The sequence below is a fragment of the Cajanus cajan genome, chromosome 10 (genome assembly GCF_000230855.2).
Source record: "Cajanus cajan strain Asha chromosome 10, NIPB_CcT2T_4, whole genome shotgun sequence".
In the NCBI taxonomy this organism is placed as follows: domain Eukaryota; kingdom Viridiplantae; phylum Streptophyta; class Magnoliopsida; order Fabales; family Fabaceae; genus Cajanus; species Cajanus cajan.
The window spans coordinates 29,111,144-29,130,574 of record NC_138526.1 but is presented as its reverse complement, the minus strand read 5'-3'; the positions used below and the strand labels follow the sequence as shown (position 1 = coordinate 29,130,574).

Here is a 19,431-nt window from a genome sequence, read left to right as displayed (position 1 = left end):
TCAAAAAGAAATTATAGACTTCATCGAGGATCATATCATAGTAAGATTTGGAATACCTCAAACAATCACTACAGATCAAGGTACATTTTTTACAGGTCAAAAAGTTACACAATATGCTCAGTCGAGAGGAATTAAATTGGTGACTTCGACACCTTATTATGCACAGGCAAACGAACAAGTAGAGACTGCTAATAAAGTAATCATCACCTTGATTAAGAAACACATTTCAAGGAAGCCCCGAAATTGGCACCCAAATATTATGGGCTTACAGAAATTCACCAAGAGGTGCTACAAAAACCACGCCATACAAGTTTTTGTATGGTCATGAGGCCATTTTACCTATAGACATAACCTACAATCTATTTGCATACAATTAGGCAAAATGATTTGCCCGTCGAAGATTATTAGAATTTGATGTATGATGAATTAAATTCATTGGATGAAGAAAGTTTGATGGCATTGCAAAATATTATTCAGCAAAAAGAGAAAGTTGAGAAAACATATAACAAAAGGGTTAAAGCTCAAAACTTTCGTGTCGGAGAGCTAGTATTAAAGGTAATTCTTCCCATAGATCAAAAGTCTCAACACCTAGGCAAATGGTCCTATAATTGGGAAGTCCCATTCATAATCGATCAGGTATATTCAAAAAATGCCTATGTAATTAAAGAGACAAATTCCAGATTGGCAAGCAAGGTAATCAACGGAAAATACTTGAAAAAATTCCATGAAAGATAATAGTGGTAAAAGAGGCAGCAAAGTAACATAAAGTAAGTCAAAATCATAGTTCTCAAATTTAATCAATATTACAGAACTTGGACTTAAAATTCCTATAAGCTTGATAGGCTTGATTTAAACTATATCTTCGAGAAGCACATTGAGTTTCCAGTCGCTTCTTGTGCTCCAATGTCTTCGAGAGTCTCGAAGAGATCTCCTTGCCTTCATCTTTAAGACTCTTTTGTCGTTGAATGACTTCCTGACTTTGACTTCAATCTTCTGTGGATTTCCTGATAGAAAGAAACTCTTGTCTAAGGTGCTCAAGCTTGGCACGATCGCCCTCGGTCTCTATTTCGATATGGGCCACTTCTTGAAAAGTGTTAGCCCATTTAGCACGAAGATCATGGGCAAGGGTGAAAGGCTTGATGAATTCTTGAAGCTCGAGGTGAATTTCAAGAGGAAGATCTGGGTATGCGAGCAAATCATCAACCATTTGCTCAACTTCAGTCTTAAATTCAGGAACGAGAAATGCCTGATTGAGATCCTCCACATAAGCCTTTGAATGGAACGATTCGAGCAGGGGTTGAAAATTGGCAATGGACTTAGGAGCTTTCTCGGAGGCAGATGTACCGCTCGTCCAATTCTCTAGAACCTCAAAGATATTATCGACTTTAACATTGTCATTGAAGCAACTAATCAAATCTAAATCAGTAGAAGGTATAAAAATTGGAGGAGGCATAAATGACTCAAGGTCATTCTTCTCCAGTGGGGGAAATGTAATAGGTTGAGCAGAATCTGGGGTGGTCGTGGTTTCTCCTAGCATAAGAAAGATAGGACAGGTTATAGAAATAGAAGATAAGGGAAACAAAAACTATATATGGAGAAGTTGCATCAGGTGTTAGTTCAAACAAGGATGAGGAAGAAAAAATACCTGTGCCTAACAAAACCTCAGGTTTTTGCTTCAAAAGAAGGGGCATCTCCTTGGGAAGACCCACGGGGTGTGTCGACATTAAGAGGAATGTTTGATTGTGGTATTTCGAGACCAATAGGAGTACCCACGTTAGTCACCTCGACATTGATAGAAGTATCCAAATGTGGACTTTCAAGACAAGGAGAAATTTTTTCAGAAGCATCCACAACTTGCTTAGGTATAGATGATTTGAACTATAAAAGGAGAGATTTTTTTTAAAAGACGAGTCATAGACATAAAAAGAACAAAACATAAGCTTACCAGGGGTTGATCAAAAATAAGGTTAGGTTCCTTGGATAAATCTCGAGAAGAGGAGATGTCAATAACTTCAATATCCTAGAAAATAAGATGAATAGTCAGGAGAAAGTCAAAGAGGTAAAGAAATTAATAAATACTAAAACTAAAACTTCCATGTACCTCTTGATGGGAAGAAACAACAACAGAACGAGGAAAAGACTTCATGGCATCTTTTAGCAACTTCTCGGCCTTTGGGGCTTTGTCGATCTTAGTCAAGGAAGTTTGCTTTCCTTTCCCTTTGTCAAGTTTTTTCGTAGTAGAAACCTAGTGCAAGCAAAGTTAGTGAGAGGCAATTAACGGAATAAACATCTAAGACAAAAGAATTACTGTTTTGCCATTAGAAGAATCGACTTTAGCTTTCTTTTTCTTTGGTAGTGGTTCCAACTCCTAAGAAGTGAAAACGTTTACGTGGAGTAAGGGTAAAGAATGATGAAAGAATCAAAATATTTTGAGTTCGATCTGTAGACTCAATGGGGTTACCTTAGAGCGGAGCAAAACTTTATCTGAAGCTATTTTTCGTTTCTTTGACTTGGGTCCTTGTTGCTCATCATCACTTTCCCACTGATGGGTTTCATTAAGGTGTTGAGGAACTCATTGAGCAAGAGCCACTAAATTCAACAAATAATTATTCAATTGAAGAACAAAGAAAGAAGCAAGTAAAACAAATCGAAGAAAACATCAGAGGGATGTTTTTACCCGGAGGCACAACTGTTCTATCAACCCAACAAAGTGGCCACCATTTATCTCGAGGAAAATCATGCACGGAACATCTCGCATAGGTACTCGGTCCTTTACAGGGATACTTTTGTGCTCCAAGTAAAAAGGATCGAGAGTCTTCACCCAAGGAGGGTAAGATAAATATTTGGCTAGACCAAAATGAGCATTTGGAAGAGGCGGAATATTTTTAGGACAAAATTTTTTGAAAGCAGTTTCCCCTTTTGGATTAATAACCTTTTTCATGAGCATGTTCTTTCGCACTATTTTCGTCAAAGATACGGCGGCATCAAAAATCGTTCGAGGCAAATTATTGGGTAGATAACAAACTTTAAAAAATTGCTCAAATTGGTAAATAATACTGCAATTCTTGTAAGTACCTGGAATTTTTGGACCCTGCGCAGGAAAAGGAGAGTTGATCAAACGACGAAGGAAGTCTTCAAATGAAAAAATATTATCAGTATAACATTTGAACCACCAAGTGAGGAAACATTTTGATACTAAGAAAGAAGGAGAAAAGGTGCAAGGAGTAAGAAAGAGGCGTTTCTCTGGAGTCAAGATCAAATTGATAACTATATCATAATCCCCTTTTTCGACATAAATGTCAGAATCTATTTTTTCTTTTCGACCAAGAGTTAAGGGTTTCATTTGACATAAGCCAAATTTTCTTACAAAGAGTTGCGGTTGGTAGGGATAAATGCGCACATCTTTTTGCTTAATTCTCGAAAAGATAACATCCCATGACAAGAATCCAAACCAAATCTATGTCATCTCTCGAGAAATATGCCCCACTTGGTTTTGGTTTTGTAACCAGGCAGGACCCACTAGATTAGGACGAATAAAAGGAGCAAGATCTTCCGAGAACCCCTCGAAGCTAAGAATAGTCTTTATATACTTGGCAAAGTTATCTATAGATTGTTTTCGAGGAGTCAAGACTGCCAATCGAGAACCTTTAAGATTATAGGTAATTGAAGTTCGAAGGGGGGCTAAGTTAAGTTTCTTCTCTAAAATAGCATTAAGCCACAATTGGAGAAGCCAAAGAGGACTAGAATGGTTTCTAGGACTAGTTTCTCGAAACAAGCTTTCCGAAGCCTCATCCAAGCAAGTATATAAAGAGGCCAACAACAATTTACTAAGACAAACTTTTTTTCGCAAATGTAAACATTAAGCAAGGGTGTAATAGTACTTTGGTACTTGGATGTAAGGAGTGCAGAAGACACAAGTTGATAACCAATAAAGTAGAAAAGTGATGTGTTTCGAGTCAGATATAGGCTCACCCGCTTGGCCATGATGAGCGTTGATAAAAGCCAGATATGTCTTCTTGTCCTAGACAATCGAAAGATCTTTAGACGAAATTTCCTCCTTAAAGGCCTCAGGATGTTAACGGTGGCCTATGGGTTTCAGACCAGTAATCGCGGTAATATCTAGTAGAGTTGGGCATACAAAACCACAAGGAAACTCGAAAGCTCGAGTTTCCCTATTCCATAAGAAAATAACAGATAAAAGAATTTGTGGATCAAAAATATGCAAATCAGACTTAGCCAGTTGGATGAAATCAAGAATACCAACATCCGACTAGATTGACTTCATAGAAGTCTCCACGCGTTCAAGCCATTGAATATGTCTATCCTTAGTAGGCGAAAAATATCTAAATATTTTTGTGGTAACAGTGAAAAGAGAAAGATCAATCTTAGGAGAATAAATAAAAGGTAAAGATCTTCATCATCAGGGAGTAGAGTGTTGGCATATTTCTTCTGATGTTAACCCATGAATGGACCTAAAAAGGCACGAGAAGTACCATCTTGAGTGGTAAAAGGAAGAAGTACCTGACATTGGTAGATCTTGAGATTCGCCTCTTCCATACCAGGGATAGGCACAAAAAGGTCACTACCTCCATCCACCACAGAGATAGTAGCATTCTTTACAAAAAGAGGCAAATATTGAGTAGAAGAAACAGAGACCAAAGTCGGAGAAAACATAGAGGCAGTAGCAGAAGTTGAAGCAGCGGAAGAAGCCATTGCAGAGAGACTAAGCAAGAGAAACAAGAAGAAGAACAAGAAAAGCAAGAACGGAAAAGAGTTTGAAAAGCAAGGGATCCATGTGCACAATGAAAATGGTAAAAGTAATTTTACCCTAAGTAAGACTTTTAAACAATGTAAACGGGCCTGGGAGAAAATGGGCCAAAACAAGTCAGATCAACCATCAAATGTTTCAAATCACATTTCAAATCAACGGACATGAGTTTAGAAAAATGTGAGCAGGCGCCGTCAAATTTATGAGGGGCAGTAAAATTTTAAATATAATGGTAACCACATTTAATAAAACTTCAAATTAGGGTTCTGTTGAATAGGTGCATCATGGAGTTTGCTCTTTGGCTAAGCAGAGAAAGCGAATCTCAAAAAGGTGAAGGTCATAGGAATTCAGTCCTCCCTCACCCTAGCACGTTCCTCGAGACTAAATTCCTAGGGGGAATTTGGTGGGGCACTCGAAAAATATATTTTTAGAAACCACTCGAAGAAGAGAATGATGGAGGGGGTACCTACCAAAAGAGAATATCAGAAGCTATTAGCATGCATCACTACTACAAGATGCATATTCTACATCGATTCTCTAAAGTCATCTACATCGGTTCTAAAACTAATGTAGAATAGAGCGATGTAGGAAATGTATACATTTTTACATCGGTTCTGAAAAATCGATGTAGATTTAAGATTAAATCTACATCGATTTTCTTGAGAACCGATGCAGATTACATTTAAAAAAAATCATGCTTATTTTTGAATTATTTATGATTACCTGTAATGAACATATATATATAGCTTTAGAAATTTTGTTTACAAATCACACAAAAAAAAAACCTTAATTGCTAGAAGATCAGTCAAACTCAACATGATGCAACTAAAATAACATTGATTAAATCTAATAAAAACATAAAAACCCAATCCAACAACACATGATAAGGTAGTAAACTAGAAATCCACACCAAAGCAGCTTATTGTTTATACACAATTTTAAGATTCTAAGTTAGGATGTATGCATAGATAAAACAATGGAGAATCAAAGCTGCAAACCATGAACAGAGAAATAAAAGTAACCAGTTAGGAATCAAAATGCAAGGCCTACTTCTTTGCTTCACCTTCTCGCATTAGGTTCCAGCCATAACTACCAACAAGTTTAAAAACTACACTCCTGGCATTCAGAAAGAAACATCCATGAAATGCCAAACATGACAACATCATACATATAATATGGTGGCACTTAAGTAACAATGTAAAAATGGAAGAGATACAGACATTAAGATTTCATATATAGATTCAACGTATAAGACAATGTTCTTATTTTGATAGAAAGGATTAAACAAGTTTTTAAACAAAAATATGCACACTTTAAAGACGTTATAGTAACTAGAAAATCTCACCAATAGTAGCATAAATCCATTGAACTTACATAAATGCAACCTTTGACAACAGCATGACGACAAAAAGCTTGTGGTAATTCTCATTCACCATAAATAGGATATAGCAAAGCCCCAGGAGCATTGGGAAATCTGGGTGAAACAAGATTAAAAGTATCTCTTAAAGAAAAATTAAACAGGATTCCTTAAATAATTAAAAAGAAAGGCAAGTGCAATACATGAAACAATCAGAATAAAAAAAATACCTTCCAACAGATGAGTTGTATTGAGCTAAACAATCTATTCCATCTTTTGTTTTAAGTAAATCTTTACAAACCTCATTATTGTCTTGATCATAATCTACCATGGCTATAGCATACAAAAGAATCATGTGGAAAACAAAAAGGCATTACCTCAGTATACTTAACTGGTAAACAGGTTATGCTTGCATTATATACGATTTTAGTTGACACACTTTATTCACCTTATTCAAACAATGTCAATGAAATATGAAAGAAATAGTTATCCCCCTTGCAAAAGATGATGATCAACTTCACTTATTCAAAACAAGTATACCTAATCCCCTGTCAGACTGTTTACGCACAGACATCAAACAAACTGAGCACTACCAAAGATTTCAAAATTTCAACTATTTTATCCAATTATCATATTTCACTTACATAGAACATAAAAAGCAACAACTTCAAGGGGAGAGACAATTAATATACACTAGTGGAAAAGGGAGCTACTACGTCTCTTCATTTACGTCAGAAACTAGCACACCCGACGTTGCAAAAATGCGGTGGCAGTTCCGTAATAAAAAGAAGAAATTTACGTCAGACATCGATGGATCTGACGTAAATAAGATAATTTACGTCGGACAGCTAAAGCAGCCGACGTAAATTATCTCATTTACGTCGGACTCATCTTTATCCGACGTAAATAACTGCTTAAATGGAGGGCGCGCACTATATTTCAAATCGTGGCATTCTTTTTCATCTTCACGTTCTCCCGCGCGTTGTGGATTCTTCCTCATCCCTCCGCCTCCTCCTCAAATCGTGGTTGTCTTCCTCATCTTCACGTTCTTCTATTTTTCTTCTTCGGAGTTGCGTTGTTTCTTCTTCGCGTGTTGATGGAAATGGCTTAACCATACATCCATCTGTTTTTCTACGAGGTAGTGACCACTCCTTAACCGATGTTTGTGTTTTCTGGGATGTATTTTTCGTAATAATATTTGGTGTTGCATTTCGTGTTTGTGAAGCTGCAGAAGGAATGACCACTGCCTGGGTTTATCAAGCAGAACAGCCCGTTCTGCATGGAGAACGGCCCGTTCTCCAAGCAGAACGGCCCGTTCTGCTTGCACTCGTTTTTTTTATTTATTTAATTTTTATGACTTTTTTACGTCGGACCTTGGCATGTCCGACGTAAATTTACGTCGGTTTTTGACCCCCGACGTAAATTTTACGTCTCCCGTATTAACGTCTGATACTTTTGCGACATAAAAAGCTTCAAATACCCAACGTAAAAAGGGTCTTTTGTACTAGTGATAATTCAGACACTAGGGGAAAATATCAAAAGTGTACAAAAGAATATTCTAAAAATGACAATGAAACATAAAAGTCCAGGCAATAAAATTAAAATATCAAACTAGAAACTAAAAATTTCATTGCCAATCAAGAAACAAAAGGCAGAACAATATTTTCTTTTGCTTTTGTTAAAAATTGTTAAAATGCTAAAGAACTAGTGCTGACCATATCACTAGTATCTCCAAGAGAAGACTTTCATTTGGCATATATACATGTCTACATTTTTTCAACAATAAATTAAAATACAAGTAAAAATGTTTTGAATCAGACCAGGAACAATGAAAGGCCAAGTGAATCCCCTATGATTAAGATTAATAATAATGCGCAGAAAGGAAACTTAAATCAAATCTCACTAGGAAACAGAAATGTGAGTACGATTTTATCTTAGGCGGCAACTTCATCTTCTCCAAGAAACTAACAAACGAAATCTCCAGATCCTCCTCTGAAATTTTTTCCTCTTGAGTATCATCCAAGTGCTTCAGAACGAGCTTGAAGAACCTCATCAACTGGTTCTTCTCCTTCAGTGAAAGCTTCTTGTCTCTGAAAATCACCCCGCGAGAATCCGGCACGTTTGCCAAACCCTCGTTCGCCTTGTACACGAAGCTCTAATTGATTCCCTTGAACTCCATATACTGCGACGCACCCGATTTCATCAAAATATTGATCGCCTTGTCCGTGCTGAATAGTGCCCTCGAATCTCCCAAATTGATGTTGAATTTTTTTAAAAATAGTTAGGAATCAGATCAGCGTCACCGCTCAGGCCACGACGACTCCGTGAGTGAGTCAAGAGGACAAACACACAGACATTCCCAAGTTCTTCAACTCTTCTCCTTCTTGTCACTTGTTAAAAACATTCGATCGTCAACAAGAACACAACAGGGCTCAGAACTCTCTAAACGGGGTTCACTCTCTGTCGTTGCTCGCGGTGGCTGGGGACGTTGCTGAGTGAAAGGGCAGGGCTCAGAACTCTCTAAACTGGGTTCGCTCTCCGTCGTTGCTTGCGGCAGCTGGTGACATTCTGAGTGAAAAGGTATGCTTTAACCTAGCGTGTTCGCGGGGCACATATGAGGGTCTCACTTCTACATCGGTCATAAGCAAAATCGATGTAGAATAACTTCTTGATTCCATTTCTACATCGGTTAATCATAAAATCGATGTAGAATTGCTCATATTTACATCGTTTCTCCTCCCAACCGATGTAAATATGTTTGCATTTTCTATTTATTTACAAGTTTGCCACCGTGTTTATGATTTACATCAGTTATACTAAAACCAATGTAAATATAGCGATGTTAAACAGTGTTTTTGTAGTAGTGCATATTCGAGGAGTGCTCAAAAAATGCAAGAGAAAGTTACTAGACGTTTTTGAGCAGTTAAGTAGTTAAACCAAGGTGGTTACTAAAGATCGAGTAAAGGAGATAAAAACACATAGAGGAGCGATTATGAGGAGTTACGCTCAAACCACGTGGTTCACATAGTGGACAACGATTATACGCCCACGATGAACCCACGCAAGATTAACTGCCCCCGATTATCTCTATAAATAGAAGAAGCAACCTCATGCACGTGGTCGAAAAATCATACTTGCACTCTCATAAGTACTCACTGCCTGCGCACATGGCTTCCGTGCATGGAATTGCTGGGTATGACAACTTCTTGGCCATATTTTCTTTCTTTTCTAGGATTAGTTTAGTTTCCTTTAATTTCGTAGTGTAGTTCGCTGTTTGAGAGGGATTGAGAGGTATGTGACTCCGTCACAAAATCCGTCACAATTTGCGACGGATAAAATCCGTCACTAACTGGGTTGTGAATCCCTCACAAACTGGGCATCTTTGATGACTAAATTTGTGATGAATAATTGCGAAATCTGTCACAAACCATTGTACTGAATGAAATCCATCGGTGATAAATAAAATCCGTCACAAATTGCAAATTATTTTTTCGTAAATTTGTAAAAAATATATTTTTCTCCTATAATTGTGATTAACAAATAATTTATTAATTAATCAAAGAAGTTGAATTTATTGTGTAATTGTTTAAAAAATTAACAAAATAAATAATTAAGAAAAATTTCTCAATTCTATAAAAACACGTAACTAAATACAAATAATACAAGAAAGTCAAGCATACCATAGATACAAATAACACCAAATATAACAAAGTATCCCTAATGTATGATAAGTACTATAGTAAAACTTAAACATAACAAATTATAAGTTTAAAGCATAGTAAACATAATAGTAAAAGATAATGCATCCCTAAACATCTATATCATGATCATCATCTAACTCATTATCATCAGATTGTACTGTGTCAGCATCATGTGTAGGAGGAGGTTGGAGAGGACGAGAAGATTGAGAAAACATCTCCATAAATTGCTTCAGCTGCTCACGAACCAACCGAGACTCTTCCTGTGAAGCACGAATCAAATCTGCATGGCTTTGCAATTGTTCTTTTAATGATTTGTTTTCTTCAGACAAATTTGAAACAAGATTTTTCATTTGTTGATACTCAGGAGTTGAGATACCCTCTAAGAATGTAGAAGAAGAAGGTTTATACTTCCCAGCCTCTGAACCTAAACCAAATATTCTTCCTTTATCGTTCACACCACCAACAACATCATAGAAAATACTATTTTCAGATTGCACACTAGAGGCAGCATGATCTCCCGATAACTGTTGTGACTCTCTTTCAGATAACCGTCTTTCATACTCATTCTATAAAAAGAAAAGTAAGAAACAAAAGTATATAAACATTAATAATGACAATAGAAGATCTCATGAATGTCATGAATGATGCAAAGAATCATGCAAGAAGAACACACAAAAATACTTAGTAAAAAGTTTAAGATGTAACTTATGAGCAACACATCACTAGATAAGTATGAATTGCAATGAAATTAGTAACTTGTAAACCTAGATGCAACACCACAAACACATGAATCTCATTGAATTTAGCAATTAGTAAAGTAAGATGTAGAGATGATAGCACTTCACATTACATGAAACTAAAATTGAGCACAACCAATAAGGTGAAATGATTCTATGTTCACATAATTCAGTAAAAATTTCAAATCATATAAAAAAATTACATACTATAAATGGTATAGCTTGCAATTTTGAGACCATTAACTGTAACCTATCTTAATATGTCAAGTCGACAGTGAAGGACAGAGCATGACAACTTTGACAGTACCATAACCATTGTTCTGTCTCTAATATAACCATTATATGTCAAGTCTTGCAAACATAATCATTATTATCTCTCTAACAGAATCAATCAAGTTCTTCATAATTCAATATATATAAAATTATAACTTACCGCTATCCTTTCTGCCTTGGAAGACACCCATGTATTCCCGTTTGCTGTCTTATGGGTCTTTTGGAATAGGTCCCAACATGTTGGAGTCATATCTGTAGATATTTTCTGAAGGAACAAAGAGTAATATAGTTTAATTTTAAATTTTGCTCCTGAAAAGAATAAGTAAATATTACTTACCAATCTCTTAAAATGCTCAGAAGTAGGAATGGATCCTCCAGTATGCAATGAACCATCAGAAGAATTTCTATTATTAGCATTAGTCATTGACTTATGTTTCCAATTCTCATCATTCCATTTTTGTTGAAGTTCTACAAGTTTTTGCTTTGGAATCCAACTCCCTTGATCAATGCCTCGTCGCACCCTATACATAGCATTTGAAAGCCCTTCAGATGCTTTATGGTCAAATCCTTTTCTTATTTGTGCATCATGATCAGGCAGCCACTTGAACTTTCTCTACATCAAAAATTTATAAAATATTATTTAAACAATGTGCAATTTAATGCAATGAAAAATATAAAATGGTTATTATAATATTTGTAGTTCTTTATACCTGAAACTCTTCAAACCACATGTTTGCCACACCTTCATTAGTGCTTTTAACCTCTCCATATGATTCCCATGACCCTTCAAACTTCCCTTTGATTATTCTTGAAATTTCACGGGTAGGGTGAATTGGTGGGTCGAATCTATAAAAATAAAATAGAAGAACTAAAATAACTTATAACACGAAACATGTTAATATTGATCTAAAAGAAAATAATTATTCATACTTACGTGTTTTGTGGACCTGGGCGAATCCAAATACGTCCATCAGAGTCAAAGCTTCCAATTTCTAAAGATGGATCAATAGAGGATGATGATCCAACAATTGGACTACCAGTAGCATCAATGGAGGGATTTGTTTGTGGTCTTTCAATCATATTTGGGAATTGTGTTAAGGGAACATGAGGGGTAGGTATAGACTGGTTAGTTTGAGGAACTAAATGTGGTTGGGAAGTGGAAGTAACATGAGGGGTAGGTGTAGGTTGGTTACTTTGGGGAGTTGTAGGTGTTTGGGAGGTGGAACCATGTGTAGGTTGTGTAGTACTGTAGACCCCTAAAATTGTCCGGGTCGGAAATAAGACTCGAAGACTCTCAAAGATCAATGGAAAGTCAGCCAAAAGGACTCCCAGAAGACCATAGGATGACTATCTGTAGGTTTAGAGGTCTTAGAGTAGCTAAAAATAAGAAAGCGAGAGGAGTGGAGCTCAATACGGCCTCTTTGGAGCTCAGTACGGCCCGTATTGCATTTTTGAACTGCAATATGGCCGTACTGAAACCAATACGGCCGTATTGATGTTTTTGAACCTCAATACGGCCGTATTGAATTCAATACGGCCGTATTGAAGTTCAAAACTTCAATACGGGCCGTATTGACACCAGGGGCCGTACTGCGCCTCACCCCTATAAATAAGACGTCATTTGGACGTCATTGGACACTTTTTCACACTTCTTGGACTCTCTCCTTGAGTATTCTGGGGTTTTTGAGCAGTGTTCTGCCCTAGGAATCTCTCCGAGAGCCGATCCGACGAAGTTCTTGAGTTCTCAGCATTTAGCTTGAGAATTCGAACTAGTCGAAGGGAAATCTTTTTGATTTCCATAGTAAAGATTAATTTTTAGGGAAGGAGCGAGCGAGCGTGTAGTGGGAGGGAGCGCCAAAAAACCTCCTAACATCTGTTTAGATATATAAAAGCACGCTTCAAGAGGTTTTCCTTAAAATCCCTTCTTTTATTGCTTTCTGATTGTCGCATATTTAATTTTGTCATCATGTAGATATTTAATTTATAATCGTTTATAATAAATAGGGGTAATTTAGTAATTTTGCACTGTTATTTATGAAATAATCCTTCATAGGGAACCCGAAAGGGGCGTTGTGGGGTGCTAACACCTTCCCCGCACGTAACCGACTCCCTTACCCGACTCTGGTTGTAATGACCAAGGTTGATTTATGAAATCAATTGCCTTATCCCTTTTTCCAATGTTTTGAGTAAAACATTGGTGGCGACTCCAAGAACCCTACCTTTTGCGAAAACCACTAATCCATGGAGGGTCCCGCTTGGGGTTAACATGGATTGGTGAACCATTTTAATAAAATTGTTAGTTCGACAAGGTCTCAGTTTGAGAATAAGTCGTTCTAACAATCCACCACTTTTCAAAACTTAAAAAGAGTCCGACCATCGTCGCGAATGCCAAGGTCCGTTTCGGCGGGTGGCGACAGATGGCGACTCCACTGGGGAAGCCTCGAGAGTCAGTCCCATTTAGTGATGGATTCTTTTCAAACATAATAGTTTAAAATTACTTTTTTACCCCTTACTTGTATGATAACATGCTTTATCTATTTGGCTTTAAATAACTGTTGTATGTTTAAATTCTCGCAATTGTTTGAAATACAAACTGCACACGAACCTTTGCACACAACAGTTCCCTCTATACCCGGGGGCATGAGTGGTAAGCCATAGGGAGTGGATGTTAGTACGGCCGGTTGTCGAATGGGTCTATAGGTGCCCGTAGACCGTTGTCGGAAAGCATCACTCAAGGTGATAACCATGAACTCAAGTACGACAGTGCGTTGGAACTTTCCATCGACTTACGACGAGAGGAATTGGGTCCCTATAATGGGGGCACCTTGGGGGCCTCAGACCAGTGAGAACAGTTAGAACCTCCTTGAATATGCACTTTTCTGCAGGATACCCCTACCTCGTGATTCGCTCGTGACTGTTCGTGGATGAGTGAATTGTTTGTGCATTGTTTATGTGACATTGTTTGAGCATACATTGCATTCTTTAAACATACAACATTCCCTTTTAAAATAAAAATAAATAGGAATAAGAATCTTCCATTACATGGTGTTAACATCTACCTTCATCACATTCATATAGGTAGTTTCCCTTTTCACCCAAAAATACAAAAAATAATAAATACAAAATACCCAAAGAAAAAAAATAAAGAAAAATGATATTTATCCAAAACCAAGCAATATCATGCATCATCTCAGGAGCATCCCGAAAACATGATAATGCTTAGTTGAATAAACACAATGCATGCATATTCAACGTCATCATCTCATATCATGCATTCTTATCAAAGATCATGGAGGGATCTAGGTTTACATTTCATACATCCCTCCTAGTAATTCATTAATAATAGTAATAAAAAGAAAGGATTAAGTGATGCGTATGTTCAAAGAATGGATCGCACGCCATTTGTTATTAAGTGTAAGCCAACAACCGCGCCAAGCGAACGCACATCAACTCCGTTGTTAGTAATCAAGACGAATAAAGGGGAAGGTCCGACACCGTTAAGGATCACTGCTCCAAGACCTTTCCCCTACGAATCGAATAAGGCTGTGCCATGGATATACGACATCCATTCTTCTGCCGACAGCGATATCTCTAACGTCGCTGGACTTGGGGGCATGACTAGGAGTGGCAGGATCTACACTCCCGAAGATCTTCATGACAAAGCTCCCAAGAATAAAGAAAAAGAAAAAGATAAAACCGAGGAAAAAGAATCCGAGGAGGAGACAGACGAGCTGTTAAAGTTTATCCGACAAAGCGAGTACTCCATCGTGGATCAACTTCACAGGACGCCAGCAAAGATTACGCTGTTGTCTTTGATCCTAAGCTCCGAACCGCATCGACAAGCTCTGTTGAAAGTCTTGAACGAGGCATATGTGTCGCACACCATCTCCCAAGACAAGTTTGAGGGGATTGTTAGTCACATCACGGCTAACGATCACCTCACTTTCACCGATGAAGAGATCCCCGCTGAGGGACCGAACCACAACAAGCCCTTGCACATCTCTGTAAAGTGCAAGGAGTATCACATCGCTAAAGTCTTGGTAGACAATGGATCTTCCTTGAATGTGATGCCAAAAAGAACGCTTGATCAAGTGGCAATCAAGGGAGTCCAAATGCGCCCAAGCAACATGATCGTCCGAGCTTTCGACGGTTCTAAAAGAGAAGTGGTGGGAGAAGTCAATCTCCCAATCCAAATTGGGCCCACCATCTTCAACGTCGAATTTCAAGTGATGGACATTACTCCCGCATACAGCTGTCTCCTTGGCCGACCTTGGATTCATGATGCAAAAGCTGTTCCTTCTACGCTCCATCAGAAAATCAAAATCATAGTGGGTGACAAGCTGGTGACTGTACAAGCTGAAGACGATATACTCATCAGCAAGCCATCCACCATACCTTACGTGGATGCAGCGAAGGAAGCTCTAGAAACCGCCTTCCAAGCATTGGAAATTGCCAATGTTGAAACGTTTCCCCGAGAAATGAAGAAGGTAGCCTCCATGCTCACCAAGAACGGATACTTGCCAGGACAAGGACTTGGCAAGGATTCCCAAGGAATTCCCAAGCTACCCGTTATCAAGGATAATCCGGGGAAACAAGGGTTAGGATATAACCCTATTAAAGATCAAAGGACGAAGAGGAACCAAGATCCTCCTCGACGTTCTTTAAGCCAGATCTTTAGGAAGGCCGGTTCACAAGCGTCAAGGCCGGTCGTCGTCATCAAGTGTTCTTCTCCTTCCGATAGGGATGTATAGACCTGATGACTGTTAGAGATCACTCCTCGGGGACAGCCCGACCCCCGAGCCTCGATAGGGCACATGTTTCCATTATAATTATAATAAAATCATTCTTTATTATTTCTTACTGCTTCTCTTCTTGCTTACAATAAATTTCTAAACCGCATTATTTTTAACCATGTTTGAATAAACATGAATGAGGTTAAAATCATCTTAACAATAAACCCGCATCATTTTTATGTGGAAGTGTGTGTGACAACTTGGAGCACCTTCCCTTGGCCTCGACAAGTGCCATCATGGGTAAAAAAGAAATCCTTTAAAATAAAAGAAAGCTCGGCAGGAAACCCAAAAAGGGGGCTGCGCAAAAATAAGAGCAAAGAGCCCGCTAGGAATCCCACAAAAGGGTGACCTAGGCAAAAATTAGGGTTGCAAAAATAAACAAAAACAAAGGTCCGCTAAGACGCCACAAAAGGGTGTTTTAGGCAAAAAATAAGGACAATCAAAAAGCGAAAAGAAATCCATGATGGTACCATGAGCCGAATTCAAAAAAGGTTCAAGGGAAGCTATCTAAGTTGTCAAAATCACAACGTCAATAACAAGATTTTCTTAACTTCATAAGTGTTTAATCAAACAAGCCTAAACACATAAGCCTACCTTGGCCAGCCATTCTTACAAAAACCATTTTCGAAAAAAAATAATCCCCTCTAAAACACAAACTTTCGAATAAAAATATCTTTCCTTTCTTTTCTCTCTTGTCCTAAACGATTTTAGGATAATCTAGTGGAAACATGGAGATATAGTGGTCAATAGGAGGGTTGACACGTCTTCTAAAGGAAGGGGAGGATCACTGGGTTGATGACGCCCATCTCAATATAACACGCATCATTCCTCGGTTACAGAAATCGGCAACACACAGCCCGTCTAGAGGAATGGCAAAATCCAAGCAAAGAAACGCATCGTTTAATTCTTTTGAAAAAATAAATCAAATAGAATTAGGTGCATCATACCGCATACATGCATACAAATGATAGGTGTACTGGAAGATCACTTATTCTCTGTTTATTGAAAAAACAAACAAAAAAACAAAAAAACAAAAAAACAAAAAATATAAACTTCAGAAAAAACAATGCGCCCGTACCATGTTCAGTACACCCGTACTAAAATCAGGGTTATGAACAAATTTTCAACTCAATACGGGCGTACCGAAATGAATACGGCAGCATTGACCATAACCTCCACACCAATACGGGCGTATTGAATTCAATACGGCCCGTATTGGCCCATTCTCATTCATCACAACATCTTCATTCCTCTGCATACTTCATCTGTGAGTGTGTTTGAGATCCTTCCGTACAGAAAAAGCCAAAAATCAACAAAAAGGCAAAAATACAGAAAAAGCCAAAATCAACAAAAAAAGGCAAAATTCAGAAAATCCAACAAATATACAGAATAATTGAGCCTGGAGAGGCTTGCCGAAATAATACTCCCGCATCATACAGAATAACTGAGCCTGGAGAGGCTTGCCGAAATAATACTCCCCAAGAGACATCTCAGCTTGCATTCTTGGGCTGAACAGAAAATCAACAAATTGTACAGAATAACTGAGCCTGGAGAGGCTTGCCGAAATAATACTCCCTCATCATACAGAATAACTGAGCCTGGAGAGGCTTGCCGAAATAATACTCCCCAATTGTACAGAATAACTGAGCTTGGAGAGGCTTGTCGAAATAATACTCTCCAGAGACTTCTCAGCTCACTCTCGTGGATCAAATCCCCAGTAAGAGCTATCAAAACAAGATCAGCAAGATTCCCCAATGGAAGCATGATCATCTGAACAGAATATCCGAGTCAAAGGACTTTGACTTCCTCAGTGGAAGATAGCTTTCCAACTCGAGCGACGAGTGAAGCTAAGCCTGAAGAGGCTTTCTAAATAATACTCTGGGATACATAAGATCTTCAATCCCCATTCGCCTACTCAGAGGCACCCCTTCAAAAAGAGAAAAAAATCGAAAAGATCAATAACCATTCCCCAAGCGGAATCCGGCACTCAGCCGAACACTGAACATCAAGATCATTCGCCTACTCAGAGGCACTCCTTCAAAAAGAGAAAAAAATCAAAAACATCAATAACCATTCCCCAAGCGGAATCCGGCACTCAGACGAACACCGAACATCAAGATCATTTGCCTACTCAGAGGCACTCTTCAAAAAAAAAAGGAAAACCCAAAAAGATCAATACCCGTTCCCCAAGAGGAATTCGGTATCCAATCACCGAACGTCAAGATGATCTGCCTAACAAAAGAGGCTAATCAAAATCAACGACAGAATCCCCCAGTGGATAACAGCCTACGCAGAGGCAATAAAACCAGAAAATCAAAAAGAGTCACCCGAATAAGGATAACCGGGATACTCCACCAACGTCGAAAGGACGTCAGCCAATCATAAGGCATCGCTCACATCAGAAAAGAGCATCTTTGTGTCTACACCCCAAGGAATCAGAAATTCCCCAATGGGTACCAACTACACAATGGAAAGTTGGGACACAAGAACCTATGAGTAACTGCACATCCCCTAGACGGATCCCTGCGTTATCCAGCCCTCAGCGGCATCAAAATAAAAAAAAAAAAAAAAAAAAAAAAACAACCGTCGAAGCAGCATCGTGGACTGTGGAGACAAAATCATACAACAGAATCCCCTAGTGGATAACAGCCTACGCAGAGGCAATAAAACCAGAAAATCAAAAAGAGTCACCCGAATAAGGATAACCGGGATACTCCACCACCGTCGAAAGGACGTCAGCCAACCATAAGGCACCGCTCACATCAGAAAGAGCATCTTTGTGTCTGCACCCCCAAGGAATCAGAAATTCCCCAGTGGGCACCAACTACGCAATGGAAAGTTGGGACACAAGAACCTATGAGTAACTGCACATCCCCTAGACGGATCCCTGCGTTATCCAGCCCTCAGTGGCACAAAAATCAAAAACAAATCGTCGAAGCAGCATCGTGGACTGTGGAGACAAAACCATCACAGATCCCTGGAGAGGGCAAACTCACATTGCCAACGTCGTCAAGAACACGGAGGCAGACCCTGGGGAGGGCAAACCGCAGACCCTGGAGAGGGCAAACTCAACTGCCTAGGTTGTCAGAAACACCAAAGCAGAGCCTGGAGAGGCGACGACTAATACTCACACTACCCCGTCGTCAGAAACACGGAGGTAGGCAACTTCCAACTCGGGCGTCGAGTGAAGTTGAGCCTGGAGAGGCGGTACTCAGCTACCAAGGTTGTCAGGAACACCGAGGTATGCAACGAGCCTGGAGAGGCGACGACTAATACTCACCATACCCCGTCGTCAGAAACACGGAGGTATGCAACTTCCAGCTCGGGCGTCGAGTGAAGTTGACCCTGGAGAGGGCAAACTCACATTACCAAAGTGATCAGAAGCACGGAGGTACGCAACCCTGGGGAGGGCAAACCGCAGACCCTGGAGAGGGCAAACTCACGCTACCAAAGTGATCAGAAGCACGGAGGTACGCAACCCTGGGGAGGGCAAACCGCAGACCCTGGAGAGGGCAAACTCACGCTACCAAAGTGATCAGAAGCACGGAGGTACGCAACCCTGGGGAGGGCAAACCGCAGACCCTGGAGAGGGCAAACTCACGCTACCAAAGTGATCAGAAGCACGGAGGTACGCAACCCTGGGGAGGGCAAACCGCAGACCCTGGAGAGGGCAAACTCACGCTACCAAAGTGATCAGAAGCACGGAGGTATGCAACCCTGGGGAGGGCAAACCGCAGACCCTGGAGAGGGCAAACTCACGCTACCAAAGTGAACAGAAGCACGGAGGTATGCAACCTTGGGG

The 19,431-nt window shown here is 39.2% G+C and overlaps 1 protein-coding gene across 3 annotated transcripts; it reads right to left on the bottom strand.

The window, feature by feature from the left end:
• Positions 1-1,271: 1,271 nt before the first annotated feature.
• Positions 1,272-19,093, bottom strand: LOC109818270 (uncharacterized). Of its 3 annotated transcripts, XR_014430032.1 has the most exons (6): positions 11,771-19,093; positions 11,547-11,682; positions 11,174-11,449; positions 10,997-11,101; positions 8,051-10,392; positions 6,003-6,242 (listed from the first exon to the last, which is right to left on the bottom strand). XR_014430032.1 is itself a non-coding variant. In XM_083065222.1 (5 exons), the coding sequence occupies exons 1-5, from the start codon at positions 11,914-11,916 to the stop codon at positions 9,934-9,936; spliced, it is 1,122 nt and encodes a 373-aa protein (XP_082921348.1). In that variant the 5' UTR covers positions 11,917-19,093; the 3' UTR covers positions 7,724-9,933. The 3 variants fall into 3 exon arrangements, 1 of the variants encoding a protein (XP_082921348.1); XM_083065222.1 differs by lacking the exon at positions 6,003-6,242 and having other exon boundaries at positions 7,724-10,392; XR_014430033.1 differs by lacking the exons at positions 8,051-10,392; positions 10,997-11,101; positions 11,174-11,449; positions 11,547-11,682; positions 11,771-19,093 and adding exons at positions 1,272-2,245; positions 6,356-6,769 and having other exon boundaries at positions 2,462-6,242.
• Positions 19,094-19,431: the final 338 nt, after the last annotated feature.

Coding starts and splice junctions, on each gene's coding strand:
- LOC109818270 (XM_083065222.1), bottom strand. CDS start 11,916: ATGATTGAAAGACCACAAACAAATCCCTCCATTGATGCTACTGGTAGT. Junction 11,683..11,770: donor CGCCCAGGTCCACAAAACAC/GTAAGTATGAAT, acceptor TTATTTTTATAG/ATTCGACCCACCAATTCACC. Junction 11,450..11,546: donor TGTGGTTTGAAGAGTTTCAG/GTATAAAGAACT, acceptor TTTTTGATGTAG/AGAAAGTTCAAGTGGCTGCC.